This window comes from Strongylocentrotus purpuratus, unplaced genomic scaffold (assembly GCF_000002235.5).
Source record: "Strongylocentrotus purpuratus isolate Spur 01 unplaced genomic scaffold, Spur_5.0 spur5_scaffold_19, whole genome shotgun sequence".
Classification (NCBI taxonomy): domain Eukaryota; kingdom Metazoa; phylum Echinodermata; class Echinoidea; order Camarodonta; family Strongylocentrotidae; genus Strongylocentrotus; species Strongylocentrotus purpuratus.
The window spans coordinates 18,711,156-18,727,948 of record NW_022145604.1 but is presented as its reverse complement, the minus strand read 5'-3'; the positions used below and the strand labels follow the sequence as shown (position 1 = coordinate 18,727,948).

General features: G+C 47.4%; 1 protein-coding gene across 1 annotated transcript in view; it reads left to right on the top strand.

Moving 5' to 3' along the window:
• Positions 1–16,793, top strand: part of LOC593812 (WD repeat-containing protein 75) — a 51,126-nt gene that overhangs the window by 16,127 nt on the left and 18,206 nt on the right. The window contains exon 5 of the mRNA XM_030990509.1: positions 16,370–16,586. Coding sequence (XP_030846369.1) covers positions 16,370–16,586 — 217 coding nt within the window. The remainder of the gene's footprint in view (positions 1–16,369; positions 16,587–16,793) is intronic.

Sequence of the window (16,793 nt, the reverse complement as noted above, 5' to 3'; positions counted from 1 at the left end):
GGGGGGATTGTTATGTTTGAGAAAGGTGCAGAGAGCTGTGTGACGTGGGTTCACATTAGGCCTGAGTCATGTCGGGATTTTCATAAACCGGGTCCCGACGGCCTCGCACCGATCGGGACCCGGTGTCCCGAAATCAGCTCGCAGGATTTGTCACTTGCCTGTATAAAAACGCATATCATCGGTATGTCCCTTAAAAGTGACCTTTTTTATCAATCAAATAAATCAACACATGCATACCTGGGCTCAGATCGGTATATTATTCCATTTGACATTATTTTCATCCATGATTGGCGATGTTTAGTGCCATTATCGTGCCTCTAAAAGTAAAAAAAACTGGGGCAAAAATAGAAAGACAACATTCGTGCCGCCATTTTGATTCATGCAGGTTGAATAAATTGGGTAAAAAAATATGAATGTTAGAATAATAAAACGGCCTTCTAAAGAGTACTTCCTTACAACATACCGATCGAATAATTTTAAAAGGACAAAATAGATATTTTTTCTTTGATTTTGAACACCGCATGCTTCTTTTAAAAGCTGAAAATTACTTGGTAATCACAAGAAGTTTCGATACGGATAGCTGTTGCAAGGCAAGTTCAGACTAGTCTCGGAAAAATGCGCCAGTGCACCTCGTTAGCTGTAATCCGTGCCCAAACGAACCCAAACAAAGACGTGATCGTAACGAGAAAAAAATCATTAAAAACTACGAGAGCACAATTGGAAAGACAATATACTCAAAATTATCGTAAGCAGATACATAACTTGGAGGAAGAATACAATAGTTGTCCAAGAAAAGCCACAGAAATAGTGATAATCGAGGAGTAACTGGGTACATTTTTATCGCAAGGGGCCTTGCTGCTGCAAATACTTGAATCCTTTGTTATACTGCTTTCTACCGTAGAGGGCAGTTTTTGGTTTGCTAGCCTCGTGTTCAATTTAAACACGTGTAATTCGGAAATCGCAGCAGGGCCATTCCGATAATGATTGTACCTATAGTAACTCCTTAAATATCACTATTTCTGTGGCTTTTCTTGGACAACTATTGTATTCTCCCTCCAAGTTATGTATCTGCTTACGATAATTTTGAGTATATTGTCTTTCCAATTGTGCTCTCGTAGTTTTAATTATTTTTTTCTCGTTACGATCACGTCTTTGTTTGGGTTCGTTTGGGCACGCATTACAGCTAACGAGGTGCACTGGCGCATTTTTCCGAGACTAGTCTGAACTTGCCTTGCAACAGCTATCCGTATCGAAACTTCTTGTGATTACCAAGTAATTTTCAGCTTTTAAAAGAAGCATGCGGTGTTCAAAATCAAAGAAAAAATATCTATTTTGTCTTTTTAAAATTATTCATTCGGTATGTTGTAAGGAAGTACTTTTTAGAAAGCCGTTTTATTATTCAAACATTAACGTTTCTTTCAACCTGATTTATTAATCCTGCCAAGAAACCCGGCCAGTATAGTAGCTAGCTAGCAGCTGGCAACAACAACCCCATATGGGGCGAACTGCTCTGCAACCCATATTTATATCAGCAGTTCGGATTGATTCAGGATGAGCTGGAATATGATTGGTAACAATTAAATACTTAAGTTTTAAGGTGGATTGATTTTAGTGGTGTGCAAAACTGCAATTTCTTACATATTTCATTATTTTTTTCGGAGCGTCGGTTCTCAAAAAACGAAACCGGGACCCGACGGCAACGGTCGGGTCCCGGTGTGATCGACCGTACCGACTCAAGCCTAGTTCACATCACCCTTTTACCACCAGCTGATATATAATTACACCTCAGTGTAGGGGGGAGGCAGGGGGAGGTTGTCATGTTTGAGAAGAGTGCTGGGAGCTGTGTGATGTTGGTTCACAACACCCTTTTACCACCAGCTGATATATGATTACACCTGTGTGTAGGGGGAGGGGGGGATTGTCATGTTTGAGGAGAGTGCAGAGAGCTGTGTGATGTGGGTTCACAACACCCTCTTACCACCAGCTTATAAATGGTTACACCTCTGTGTAGGGGGAGGGGGAGGCAGGTGGAGGTTATCATGTTTGAGAAGAGTGCAGAGAGCTGTGTGATGTGGGTTCACAACACCCTTTTACCACCAGCTGATATATGATTACACCTCTATGTAGAGGGGGGAGACAGGGGGAGGTTGTCATATTTGAGAAGAGTGGAGAGAGCTGTGTGATGTGGGTTCACAACACCCTTTTACCACTAGCTGATATAAGATAACACTTGTGTGTAGGGGGGGTGGTCGTCATGGTTGAAAATAGTGGAGAGAGCTGTGTGATGTGGGTTCACAACACCCTTTTACCACCAGCTGATATATGATTACACCTCTGTGTAGGGAGGAGGGGGAGGCAGGTGGAGGTTGTCATGCTTGAGAAGAGTGCAGAGAGCTGTGTGATGTGGGTTCACAACACCCTTTTACCACCAGCTGATAAATGATTACACCTCTGTTTAGGGGGGAGGGGGAGGCAGGTGGAGGTTGTCATGTTTGAGGAGAGTGCAGAGAGCTGTGTGATGTGGGTGCACAACACCCTTTTAACACCAGCTGATATATAATTACACCTCTGTGTAGAGGGGGGAGACAGGGGGAGGTTGTCATGTTTGAGAAAAGTGCAGAAAGCTGTGTGATGTGGCTTCAAAACACCCTTTACCACCAGCTTATATATGATTACACCTCTGTGTAGGGGGAGGGGGAGTCAAGGGAAGGTTGTCATGTTTGAAAAGAGTTCTAGGAGCTGTGTGATGTGGGTTTACAACAACCTTTTACCACCAGCCGATATATGATTACACCTGTGTGTAGGGGGGAGGTTCATCATGTTTGATAAGAGAGCTGTGTGATGTGGGTGCACATACACCCTTTTACCACCAGCTGATATATGATTACACCTCTGTGAAGGGGGGAGGTGGAGGCAGGTGGAGGTTGTCATGCTTGAGAAGAGTGCAGAGAGCTGTGTGATGTGGGTGCACGTACACCCTTTTATCACCTGCTGATATATAATTACACCTCTGTGTAGGGGGGAGGGGGATGCAGGGGGACGTTGTCATATTTGAGAAGAGTGGAGAGAGCTGTGTGATGTAGGTTCACAACACCCTTTTACCACCAGCTGATATATAATTACACCTCGGTGTAGGGGGGAGGCAGGGGGAGGTTGTCATGTTTGAGAAGAGTGCTGGGAGCTGTGTGATGTTGGTTCACAACACCCTTTTACCACCAGCTGATATATGATTACACCTGTGTGTAGGGGGAGGGGGGATTGTCATGTTTGAGGAGAGTGCAGAGAGCTGTGTGATGTGGGTTCACAACACCCTCTTACCACCAGCTTATAAATGATTACACCTCTGTGTAGGGGGAGGGGGAGGCAGGTGGAGGTTATCATGTTTGAGAAGAGTGCAGAGAGCTGTGTGATGTGGGTTCACAACACCCTTTTACCACCAGCTGATATATGATTACACCTCTATGTAGAGGGGGGAGACAGGGGGAGGTTGTCATATTTGAGAAGAGTGGAGAGAGCTGTGTGATGTGGGTTCACAACACCCTTTTACCACCAGCTGATATAAGATAACACTTGTGTGTAGGGGGGGGGGGGTGGTCGTCATGGTTGAAAATAGTGGAGAGAGCTGTGTGATGTGGGTTCACAACACCCTTTTACCACCAGCTGATATATGATTACACCTCTGTGTAGGGAGGAGGGGGAGGCAGGTGGAGGTTGTCATGCTTGAGAAGAGTGCAGAGAGCTGTGTGATGTGGGTTCACAACACCCTTTTACCACCAGCTGATAAATGATTACACCTCTGTTTAGGGGGGAGGGGGAGGCAGGTGGAGGTTGTCATGTTTGAGGAGAGTGCAGAGAGCTGTGTGATGTGGGTGCACAACACCCTTTTAACACCAGCTGATATATAATTACACCTCTGTGTAGAGGGGGTGACAGGGGGAGGTTGTCATGTTTGAGAAAAGTGCAGAAAGCTGTGTGATGTGGCTTCAAAACACCCTTTTACCACCAGCTTATAACTGATTACACCTCTGTGTAGGGGGAGGGGGAGTCAAGGGAAGGTTGTCATGTTTGAAAAGAGTTCTAGGAGCTGTGTGATGTGGGTTTACAACAACCTTTTACCACCAGCCGATATATGATTACACCTGTGTGTAGGGGGGAGGTTCATCATGTTTGATAAGAGAGCTGTGTGATGTGGTTTCACAACACCCTTTTACCACCAGCTGATATATGATTACACCTCTATGTAGAGGGGGGAGACAGGGGGAGGTTGTCATATTTGAGAAGAGTGGAGAGAGCTGTGTGATGTGGGTTCACAACACCCTTTTACCACAAGCTAATATAAGATAACACCTGTGTATAGGGGGGGGGGTGGTCATCATGGTTGAGAAGAGTGGAGAGAGCTGTGTGATGTGGGTTCACAACACCCTTTTACCACCAGCTGATATAAGATAACACCTGTGTGTAGAGGGGGTGGTCGTCATGGTTGAGAAGAGTGCTGGGAGCTGTGTGATGTGGGTTCACAACACCCTTTTACCACAAGCTAATATAAGATAACACCTGTGTGTAGGGGGGGGGGGGTGGTCATCATGGTTGAGAAGAGTCGAGAGAGCTGTGTGATGTGGGTTCACAACACCCTTTTACCACCAGCTGATATAAGATAACACCTGTGTGTAGAGGGGGTGGTCGTCATGGTTGAGAAGAGTGGCAAGAGCTGTGTGATGTGGGTTCACAACACCCTTTTACCACCAGCTGATATATGATTACACCTCTGTGTAGGGGGGAGGGGGAGTTAGGTGAAGGTTGTCATGTTTGAGAAGAGTGCTTAGAGCTGTGTGATGTGGGTTCACAACACCCTTTTACCACAAGCTGATATAAGATAACACCTGTGTGTAGGGGGGAGGGGGGATTGTTATGTTTGAGAAGGGTGCAGAGAGCTGTGTGACGTGGGTTCACATCACCCTTTTACCACCAGCTGATATATAATTACACCTCAGTGTAGGGGGGAGGCAGGGGGGAGGTTGTCATGTTTGAGAAGAGTGCTGGGAGCTGTGTGATGTTGGTTCACAACACCCTTTTACCACCAGCTGATATATGATTACACCTGTGTGTAGGGGGAGGGGGGATTGTCATGTTTGAGGAGAGTGCAGAGAGCTGTGTGATGTGGGTTCACAACACCCTCTTACCACCAGCTTATAAATGATTACACCTCTGTGTAGGGGGAGGGGGAGGCAGGTGGAGGTTATCATGTTTGAGAAGAGTGCAGAGAGCTGTGTGATGTGGGTTCACAACACCCTTTTACCACCAGCTGATATATGATTACACCTCTATGTAGAGGGGGGAGACAGGGGGAGGTTGTCATATTTGAGAAGAGTGGAGAGAGCTGTGTGATGTGGGTGCACAACACCCTTTTAACACCAGCTGATATGTAATTACACCTCTGTGTAGAGGGGGGGAGACAGGGGGAGGTTGTCATGTTTGAGAAAAGTGCAGAAAGCTGTGTGATGTGGCTTCAAAACACCCTTTTACCACCAGCTTATATATGATTACACCTCTGTGTAGGGGGAGGGGGAGTCAAGGGAAGGTTGTCATGTTTGAAAAGAGTTCTAGGAGCTGTGTGATGTGGGTTTACAACAACCTTTTACCACCAGCCGATATATGATTACACCTGTGTGTAGGGGGGGGGGGGTTCATCATGTTTGATAAGAGAGCTGTGTGATGTGGGTGCACGTACACCCTTTTACCACCAGCTGATATATGATTACACCTCTGTGTAGGGGGGAGGGGGAGGCAGGTGGAGGTTGTCATGCTTAAGAAGAGTGCAGAGAGCTGTGTGATGTGGGTGCACGTACACCCTTTTATCACCTGCTGATATATAATTACACCTCTGTGTAGGGGGGAGGGGGATGCAGGGGGAGGTTGTCATATTTGAGAAGAGTGGAGAGAGCTGTGTGATGTGGGTTCACAACACCCTTTTACCACAAGCTGATATATAATTACACCTCGGTGTAGGGGGGAGGCAGGGGGAGGTTGTCATGTTTGAGAAGAGTGCTGGGAGCTGTGTGATGTGGGTTCACAACAACCTTTTACCACCAGCTGATATATGATTACACCTCTATGTAGAGGGGGGAGACAGGGGGAGGTTGTCATATTTGAGAAGAGTGGAGAGAGCTGTGTGATGTGGGTGCACAACACCCTTTTATCTCCAGCTGATATATGATTACACCTGTGTGTAGAGGGGGGGAGACAGGGGGAGGTTGTCATGTTTGAGAAAAGTGCAGAAAGCTGTGTGATGTGGCTTCAAAACACCCTTTTACCACCAGCTTATATATGATTACACCTCTGTGTAGGGGGAGGGGGAGTCAAGGGAAGGTTGTCATGTTTGAAAAGAGTTCTAGGAGCTGTGTGATGTGGGTTTACAACAACCTTTTACCACCAGCCGATATATGATTACACCTGTGTGTAGGGGGGGGGGGGGGTTCATCATGTTTGATAAGAGAGCTGTGTGATGTGGGTGCACGTACACCCTTTTACCACCAGCTGATATATGATTACACCTCTGTGTAGGGGGGAGGGGGAGGCAGGTGGAGGTTGTCATGCTTAAGAAGAGTGCAGAGAGCTGTGTGATGTGGGTGCACGTACACCCTTTTATCACCTGCTGATATATAATTACACCTCTGTGTAGGGGGGAGGGGGATGCAGGGGGAGGTTGTCATATTTGAGAAGAGTGGAGAGAGCTGTGTGATGTGGGTTCACAACACCCTTTTACCACAAGCTGATATATAATTACACCTCGGTGTAGGGGGGAGGCAGGGGGAGGTTGTCATGTTTGAGAAGAGTGCTGGGAGCTGTGTGATGTGGGTTCACAACAACCTTTTACCACCAGCCGATATATGATTACACCTGTGTGTAGGGGGAGGTTCATCATGTTTGAGAAGAGAGCTGTGTGATGTGGGTGCACGTACACCCTTTTATCTCCAGCTGATATATGATTACACCTGTGTGTAGGGGGAGGGGAGATTGTCATGTTTGAGGAGAGTGCAGAGAGCTTTGTGATGTGGGTTCACAACACCCTCTTACCACCAGCATATAAATTATTACACCTCTGTGTAGGGGGGAGGGGGAGGCAGGTGGAGGTTATCATGTTTGAGAAGAGTGCAGAGAGCTGTGTGATGTGGGTGCACAACACCCTTTTAACACCAGCTGATATATAATTACACCTCTGTGTAGAGGGGGGAGACAGGGGGAGGTTGTCATGTTTGAGAAAAGTGCAGAAAGCTGTGTGATGTGGCTTCAAAACACCCTTTTACCACCAGCTTATATATGATTACACCTCTGTGTAGGGGGAGGGGGAGTCAAGGGAAGGTTGTCATGTTTGAAAAGAGTTCTAGGAGCTGTGTGATGTGGGTTCACAACAACCTTTTACCACCAGCCGATATATGATTACACCTGTGTGTAGGGGGGAGGTTCATCATGTTTGATAAGAGAGCTGTGTGATGTGGGTGCACGTACACCCTTTTACCACCAGCTGATATATGATTACACCTCTGTGTAGGGGGAGGGGGATTGTCATGTTTGAGAAGAGTGCAGAGAGCTGTGTGATGTGGGTTCACAACACCCTTTTACCACCAGCTGATATATGATTACACCTCTATGTAGAGGGGGGAGACAGGGGAAGGTTGTCATATTTGAGAAGAGTGGAGAGAGCTGTGTGATGTGGGTTCACAACACCCTTTTACCACCAGCTGATATAAGATAACACTTGTGTGTAGGGGGGGGGTGGTCGTCATGGTTGAAAATAGTGGAGAGAGCTGTGTGATGTGGGTTCACAACACCCTTTTACCACCAGCTGATATATGATTACACCTCTGTGTAGGGAGGAGGGGGAGGCAGGTGGAGGTTGTCATGCTTGAGAAGAGTGCAGAGAGCTGTGTGATGTGGGTTCACAACACCCTTTTACCACCAGCTGATAAATGATTACACCTCTGTTTAGGGGGGAGGGGGAGGCAGGTGGAGGTTGTCATGTTTGAGGAGAGTGCAGAGAGCTGTGTGATGTGGGTGCACAACACCCTTTTAACACCAGCTGATATATAATTACACCTCTGTGTAGAGGGGGGTGACAGGGGGAGGTTGTCATGTTTGAGAAAAGTGCAGAAAGCTGTGTGATGTGGCTTCAAAACACCCTTTTACCACCAGCTTATATATGATTACACCTCTGTGTAGGGGGAGGGGGAGTCAAGGGAAGGTTGTCATGTTTGAAAAGAGTTCTAGGAGCTGTGTGATGTGGGTTTACAACAACCTTTTACCACCAGCCGATATATGATTACACCTGTGTGTAGGGGGGAGGTTCATCATGTTTGATAAGAGAGCTGTGTGATGTGGGTGCACGTACACCCTTTTACCACCAGCTGATATATGATTACACCTCTGTGTAGGGGGGAGGGGGAGGCAGGTGGAGGTTGTCATGCTTGAGAAGAGTGCAGAGAGCTGTGTGATGTGGGTGCACGTACACCCTTTTATCACCTGCTGATATATAATTACACCTCTGTGTAGGGGGGAGGGGGATGCAGGGGGAGGTTGTCATATTTGAGAAGAGTGGAGAGAGCTGTGTGATGTGGGTTCACAACACCCTTTTACCACAAGCTGATATATAATTACACCTCGGTGTAGGGGGGAGGCAGGGGGAGGTTGTCATGTTTGAGAAGAGTGCTGGGAGCTGTGTGATGTGGGTTCACAACAACCTTTTACCACCAGCCGATATATGATTACACCTGTGTGTAGGGGGGAGGTTCATCATGTTTGAGAAGAGAGCTGTGTGATGTGGGTGCACGTACACCCTTTTACCACCAGCTGATATATGATTACACCTCTGTGTAGGGGGGAGGGGGAGGCAGGTGGAGGTTGTCATGCTTGAGAAGAGTGCAGAGAGCTGTGTGATGTGGGTGCACGTACACCCTTTTATCACCTGCTGATATATAATTACACCTCTGTGTAGGGGGGAGGGGGATGCAGGGGGAGGTTGTCATATTTGAGAAGAGTGGAGAGAGCTGTGTGATGTGGGTTCACAACACCCTTTTACCACAAGCTGATATATAATTACACCTCGGTGTAGGGGGGAGGCAGGGGGAGGTTGTCATGTTTGAGAAGAGTGCTGGGAGCTGTGTGATGTGGGTTCACAACAACCTTTTACCACCAGCCGATATATGATTACACCTGTGTGTAGGGCGGAGGTTCATCATGTTTGATAAGAGAGCTGTGTGATGTGGGTGCACGTACACCCTTTTACTACCAGCTGATATATGATTACACCTCTGTGTAGGGGGAGGGGGATTGTCATGTTTGAGGAGAGTGCAGAGAGCTGTGTGATGTGGGTTCACAACACCCTCTTACCACCAGCTTATAAATGATTACACCTCTGTGTAGGGGGAGGGGGAGGCAGGTGGAGGTTATCATGTTTGAGAAGAGTGCAGAGAGCTGTGTGATGTGGGTTCACAACACCCTTTTACCACCAGCTGATATATGATTACACCTCTATGTAGAGGGGGGAGACAGGGGGAGGTTGTCATATTTGAGAAGAGTGGAGAGAGCTGTGTGATGTGGGTTCACAACACCCTTTTACCACCAGCTGATATAAGATAACACTTGTGTGTAGGGGGGGGGGGTGGTCGTCATGGTTGAAAATAGTGGAGAGAGCTGTGTGATGTGGGTTCACAACACCCTTTTACCACCAGCTGATATATGATTACACCTCTGTGTAGGGAGGAGGGGGAGGCAGGTGGATGTTGTCATGCTTGAGAAGAGTGCAGAGAGCTGTGTGATGTGGGTTCACAACACCCTTTTACCACCAGCTGATAAATGATTACACCTCTGTTTAGGGGGGAGGGGGAGGCAGGTGGAGGTTGTCATGCTTGAGAAGAGTGCAGAGAGCTGTGTGATGTGGGTGCACGTACACCCTTTTATCACCTGCTGATATATAATTACACCTCTGTGTAGGGGGAAGGGGGATGCAGGGGGAGGTTGTCATATTTGAGAAGAGTGGAGAGAGCTGTGTGATGTGGGTTCACAACACCCTTTTACCACAAGCTGATATATAATTACACCTCGGTGTAGGGGGGAGGCAGGGGGAGGTTGTCATGTTTGAGAAGAGTGCTGGGAGCTGTGTGATGTGGGTTCACAACAACCTTTTACCACCAGCCGATATATGATTACACCTGTGTGTAGGGGGGAGGTTCATCATGTTTGAGAAGAGAGCTGTGTGATGTGGGTGCATGTACACCCTTTTACCACCAGCTGATATATGATTACACCTCTGTGTAGGGGGGAGGGGGAGGCAGGTGGAGGTTGTCATGCTTGAGAAGAGTGCAGAGAGCTGTGTGATGTGGGTGCACGTACACCCTTTTATCACCTGCTGATATATAATTACACCTCTGTGTAGGGGGGAGGGGGATGCAGGGGGAGGTTGTCATATTTGAGAAGAGTGGAGAGAGCTGTGCGATGTGGGTTCACAACACCCTTTTACCACAAGCTGATATATAATTACACGTCGGTGTAGGGGGGAGGCAGGGGGAGGTTGTCATGTTTGAGAAGAGTGCTGGGAGCTGTGTGATGTGGGTTCACAACAACCTTTTACCACCAGCCGATATATGATTACACCTGTGTGTAGGGGGGAGGTTCATCATGTTTGAGAAGAGAGCTGTGTGATGTGGGTGCACGTACACCCTTTTACCACCAGCTGATATATGATTACACCTCTGTGTAGGGGGGAGGGGGAGGCAGGTGGAGGTTGTCATGCTTGAGAAGAGTGCAGAGAGCTGTGTGATGTGGGTGCACGTACACCCTTTTATCACCTGCTGATATATAATTACACCTCTGTGTAGGGGGGAGGGGGATGCAGGGGGAGGTTGTCATATTTGAGAAGAGTGGAGAGAGCTGTGTGATGTGGGTTCACAACACCCTTTTACCACAAGCTGATATATAATTACACCTCTGTGTAGGGGGGAGGCAGGGGGAGGTTGTCATGTTTGAGAAGAGTGCTGGGAGCTGTGTGATGTGGGTTCACAACAACCTTTTACCACCAGCCGATATATGATTACACCTGTGTGTAGGGGGGAGGTTCATCATGTTTGAGAAGAGAGCTGTGTGATGTGGGTGCACGTACACCCTTTTATCTCCAGCTGATATATGATTACACCTGTGTGTAGGGGGAGGGGAGATTGTCATGTTTGAGGAGAGTGCAGAGAGCTGTGTGATGTGGGTTCACAACACCCTCTTACCACCAGCATATAAATTATTACACCTCTGTGTAGGGGGGAGGGGGAGGCAGGTGGAGGTTATCATGTTTGAGAAGAGTGCAGAGAGCTGTGTGATGTGGGTGCACAACACCCTTTTAACACCAGCTGATATATAATTACACCTCTGTGTAGAGGGGGGAGACAGGGGGAGGTTGTCATGTTTGAGAAAAGTGCAGAAAGCTGTGTGATGTGGCTTCAAAACACCCTTTTACCACCAGCTTATATATGATTACACCTCTGTGTAGGGGGAGGGGGAGTCAAGGGAAGGTTGTCATGTTTGAAAAGAGTTCTAGGAGCTGTGTGATGTGGGTTCACAACAACCTTTTACCACCAGCCGATATATGATTACACCTGTGTGTAGGGGGGATGTTCATCATGTTTGATAAGAGAGCTGTGTGATGTGGGTGCACGTACACCCTTTTACCACCAGCTGATATATGATTACACCTCTGTGTAGGGGGAGGGGGATTGTCATGTTTGAGTAGAGTGCAGAGAGCTGTGTGATGTGGGTTCACAACACCCTCTTACCACCAGCTTATAAATGATTACACCTCTGTGTAGGGGGAGGGGGAGGCAGGTGGAGGTTATCATGTTTGAGAAGAGTGGAGAGAGCTGTGTGATGTGGGTTCACAACACCCTTTTACCACCAGCTGATATATGATTACACCTCTATGTAGAGGGGGGAGACAGGGGGAGGTTGTCATATTTGAGAAGAGTGGAGAGAGCTGTGTGATGTGGGTTCACAACACCCTTTTACCACCAGCTGATATAAGATAACACTTGTGTGTAGGGGGGGGGGTAGTCGTCATGGTTGAAAATAGTGGAGAGAGCTGTGTGATGTGGGTTCACAACACCCTTTTACCACCAGCTGATATATGATTACACCTCTGTGTAGGGAGGAGGGGGAGGCAGGTGGAGGTTGTCATGCTTGAGAAGAGTGCAGAGAGCTGTGTGATGTCGGTTCACAACACCCTTTTACCACCAGCTGATATATAATTACACCTCTGTGTAGAGGGGGGAGACAGGGGGAGGTTGTCATGTTTGAGAAAAGTGCAGAAAGCTGTGTGATGTGGCTTCAAAACACCCTTTTACCACCAGCTTATATATGATTACACCTCTGTGTAGGGGGAGGGGGAGTCAAGGGAAGGTTGTCATGTTTGAAAAGAGTTCTAGGAGCTGTGTGATGTGGGTTCACAACAACCTTTTACCACCAGCCGATATATGATTACACCTGTGTGTAGGGGGGAGGTTCATCATGTTTGATAAGAGAGCTGTGTGATGTGGGTGCACGTACACCCTTTTACCACCAGCTGATATATGATTACACCTCTGTGTAGGGGGGAGGGGGAGGCAGGTGGAGGTTGTCATGTTTGAGGAGAGTGCAGAGAGCTGTGTGATGTGGGTGCACAACACCCTTTTAACACCAGCTGATATATAATTACACCTCTGTGTAGAGATGGGTGAAAGGGGGAGGTTGTCATGTTTGAGAAAAGTGCAGAAAGCTGTGTGATGTGGCTTCAAAACACCCTTTTACCACCAGCTTATATATGATTACACCTCTGTGTAGGGGGAGGGGGAGTCAAGGGAAGGTTGTCATGTTTGAAAAGAGTTCTAGGAGCTGTGTAATGTGGGTTTACAACAACCTTTTACCACCAGCCGATATATGATTACACCTGTGTGTAGGGGGGAGGTTCATCATGTTTGATAAGAGAGCTGTGTGATGTGGGTGCACGTACACCCTTTTACCACCAGCTGATATATGATTACACCTCTGTGTAGGGGGGAGGGGGAGGCAGGTGGAGGTTGTCATGCTTAAGAAGAGTGCAGAGAGCTGTGTGATGTGGGTGCACGTACACCCTTTTATCACCTGCTGATATATAATTACACCTCTGTGTAGGGGGGAGGGGGATGCAGGGGGAGGTTGTCATATTTGAGAAGAGTGGAGAGAGCTGTGTGATGTGGGTTCACAACACCCTTTTACCACAAGCTGATATATAATTACACCTCGGTGTAGGGGGGAGGCAGGGGGAGGTTGTCATGTTTGAGAAGAGTGCTGGGAGCTGTGTGATGTGGGTTCACAACAACCTTTTACCACCAGCCGATATATGATTACACCTGTGTGTAGGGGGGAGGTTCATCATGTTTGAGAAGAGAGCTGTGTGATGTGGGTGCACGTACACCCTTTTATCTCCAGCTGATATATGATTACACCTGTGTGTAGGGGGAGGGGAGATTGTCATGTTTGAGGAGAGTGCAGAGAGCTGTGTGATGTGGGTTCACAACACCCTCTTACCACCAGCATATAAATTATTACACCTCTGTGTAGGGGGGAGGGGGAGGCAGGTGGAGGTTATCATGTTTGAGAAGAGTGCAGAGAGCTGTGTGATGTGGGTGCACAACACCCTTTTAACACCAGCTGATATATAATTACACCTCTGTGTAGAGGGGGGAGACAGGGGGAGGTTGTCATGTTTGAGAAAAGTGCAGAAAGCTGTGTGATGTGGCTTCAAAACACCCTTTTACCACCAGCTTATATATGATTACACCTCTGTGTAGGGGGAGGGGGAGTCAAGGGAAGGTTGTCATGTTTGAAAAGAGTTCTAGTAGCTGTGTGATGTGGGTTCACAACAACCTTTTACCACCAGCCGATATATGATTACACCTGTGTGTAGGGGGGAGGTTCATCATGTTTGATAAGAGAGCTGTGTGATGTGGGTGCACGTACACCCTTTTACCACCAGCTGATATATGATTACACCTCTGTGTAGGGGGAGGGGGATTGTCATGTTTGAGAAGAGTGCAGAGAGCTGTGTGATGTGGGTTCATAACACCCTTTTACCACCAGCTGATATATGATTACACCTCTGTGTAGGGGGGAGGGGGAGGTTGTCATGTTTGAAAAGAGTGCTGGGAGCTGTGTGATGTGGGTTCACAATACCCTTTTACCACCAGCTGATATATAATTACACCTCTGTGTAGGGGGGAGGGGGATGCAGGGGGAGGTTGTCATGTTTGAAAAGAGTTCTGGGAGCTGTGTGATGTGGGTTCAAAACACCCTTTTACCACCAGACGATATATGATTACACCTGTGTGTAGGGGGGAGGTTCATCATGTTTGAGTAGAGAGCTGTGTGATGTGGGTGCACGTACACCCTTTTATCACCAGCTGATATATAATTACACCTCTGTGTAGGGGGGAGGGGATGCAGGGGGAGGTTGTCATATTTGAGAAGAGTGGAGAGAGCTGTGTGATGTGGGTTCACAACACCCTTTTACCACCAGCTGATATATAATTACACCTCGGTGTAGGGGGGGGGGGAGGCAGGGGGAGGTTGTCATGTTTGAGAAGAGTGCTTAGAGCTGTGTGATGTGGGTTCACAACACCCTTTTACCACAAGCTAACATAAGATAAAACCTGTGTGTAGGGAGGGGGGGGAGGTTGTCATCATGGTTGAGAAGAGTGGAGAGAGCTGTATGATGTGGGTTCACAACACTGTTTTACCACCAGCTGATATAAGATAACACTTGTGTGTAGGGGGGGGGGGGATGGTCGTCATGGTTGAGAACAGTGGAAAGAGCTGTGTGATGTGGGTTCACAACACCCTTTTACCACCAGCTGATATATAATTACACCTCTGTGTAGGGGGGAGGGGGATGCAGGGGGAGGTTGTCATATTTGAGAAGAGTGGAGAGAGCTGTGTGATGTGGGTTCACAACACCCTTTTACCACAAGCTAATATAAGATAACACCTGTGTGTAGGGGGGGGGGGGTGGTCATCATGGTTTAGAAGAGTGGAGAGAGCTGTGTGATGTGGGTTCACAACACCCTTTTACCACCAGCTGATATAAGGTAACACCTGTTTGTAGGGGGGGGTGGTCGTCATGGTTGAGAAGACTGGAGAGAGCTGTGTGATGTGGGTTCACAACACCCTTTTACCACCAGCTGATATATAATTACACCTCTTTGTAGGGGGGGGGAGGCAGGGGGAGGTTGTCATGTTTTAGAAGAGCGCTTAGAGCTGTGTGTAGGGGGGAGGGGGGATTGTCATGTTTGAGAAGGGTGCAGAGAGCTGTGTGACGTGGGTTCACAACACCCTCTTACCACCAGCTGATATATGATTACACCTCTGTGTAGGGGGAGGGGGAGGTAGGGGGAGGTTTTTCATGTTTGAAAAGAGTGCTGGGAGCTGTGTGATGTGGGTTCACAAGGCCCTTTTACCACCAGCTGATATATGATTGCACCTACATCTTCAATCAATGCACACAGGATGGTGATACGGGCCCCAAACTGCGCACATTGCGAACAATCCATGTGTAATGTATGCACGTCGCGCTCCGATCCGGGTACGTAAACGGGATACTGCCAGGTTTTTTAAGCTGCTCAATTGGGCAATATGTTAAGTTGAGAGATTTTTTCAAAAATACTGTTTTTTGCTCTTAAGAATACTTTTTTTTGTTGAAGAAGGTTAGCATCTCTGATGTATAGCTGAAATAAGTCTCTCCTTCCCTTCACTCATGCAAGCAAACAGTTAGAAATGCATTTTTGTCTGGACACAGGGCACCATTAACCATCCAAGCCCTCTTTTGGTTTTAACATGGATCAATAAATATAAGTTGTGCGACACATGTCTAAGCAAAAATTGGCCCACAGTCAATATCCTACTCTTACCGCTTTCCTTATGTCCACCCTGACCAGTAAATGCAAATAACCCTGACCATAACTAGGCATTGTGGCGTGCGCCTGTAATCCAGCTAACAATGGAAGTTACAAACTGATTCAGCCGAGGACGCAGGTTCGAAACTGAGTCACGTCTTTCGGATGGTGACGTTTAAAGCTTGGACCCCAGACGTAAATGATCATATCTGATTGATACACGTCTGCATTCTGTAAAACCCCGATACACACACATCATAACTGAAATCCTGACCAAAATATTAATTGCGACCCCAAACCTATACCTTGAAAAAATAAAACTTGTAGCAGCTGTCGCTGAAGCACATGTCAGAGTACTTAATGAATTGAAATCTGCAGCTGATCTGTATTTCTCTATGCAACGCTCAATGAACCTTTCTGTTTCTTGGCAGACAATGGCCAGATCCTGCACAAGAAACCCCTCCGGCTCTGCATGGCATCTATCCCATCAGGCACTTCCAACAAGACGCCGCTGACTCCCGAGTTTGTGATCGTGGTGGGGTCTGGGGGAGATCGTTGCATCAGCTTCGGTGCCAACGGCCAATACATGGCCTGCGTTATGGGGAACAACCTGAAGGTTTACAACTTTGATGATAAAACTATTCAAAGGTGAGTTACAGCTTGATTTGACCCCCTTCCGTTGATAGTTTGTTTGATGGTTTGTATACTGATCCTGACTGCCAGGAAAGCATGTGTAACCTACAGAGGGATTTTAGTACTCTCCAACAGACTTCTTGATGGGGATTTATGCCCTAAAGGGCACCAGTGCTTCAACTTGGTTTAGAACCAAGGACCTTTCAGTTAAGAGATGACTAC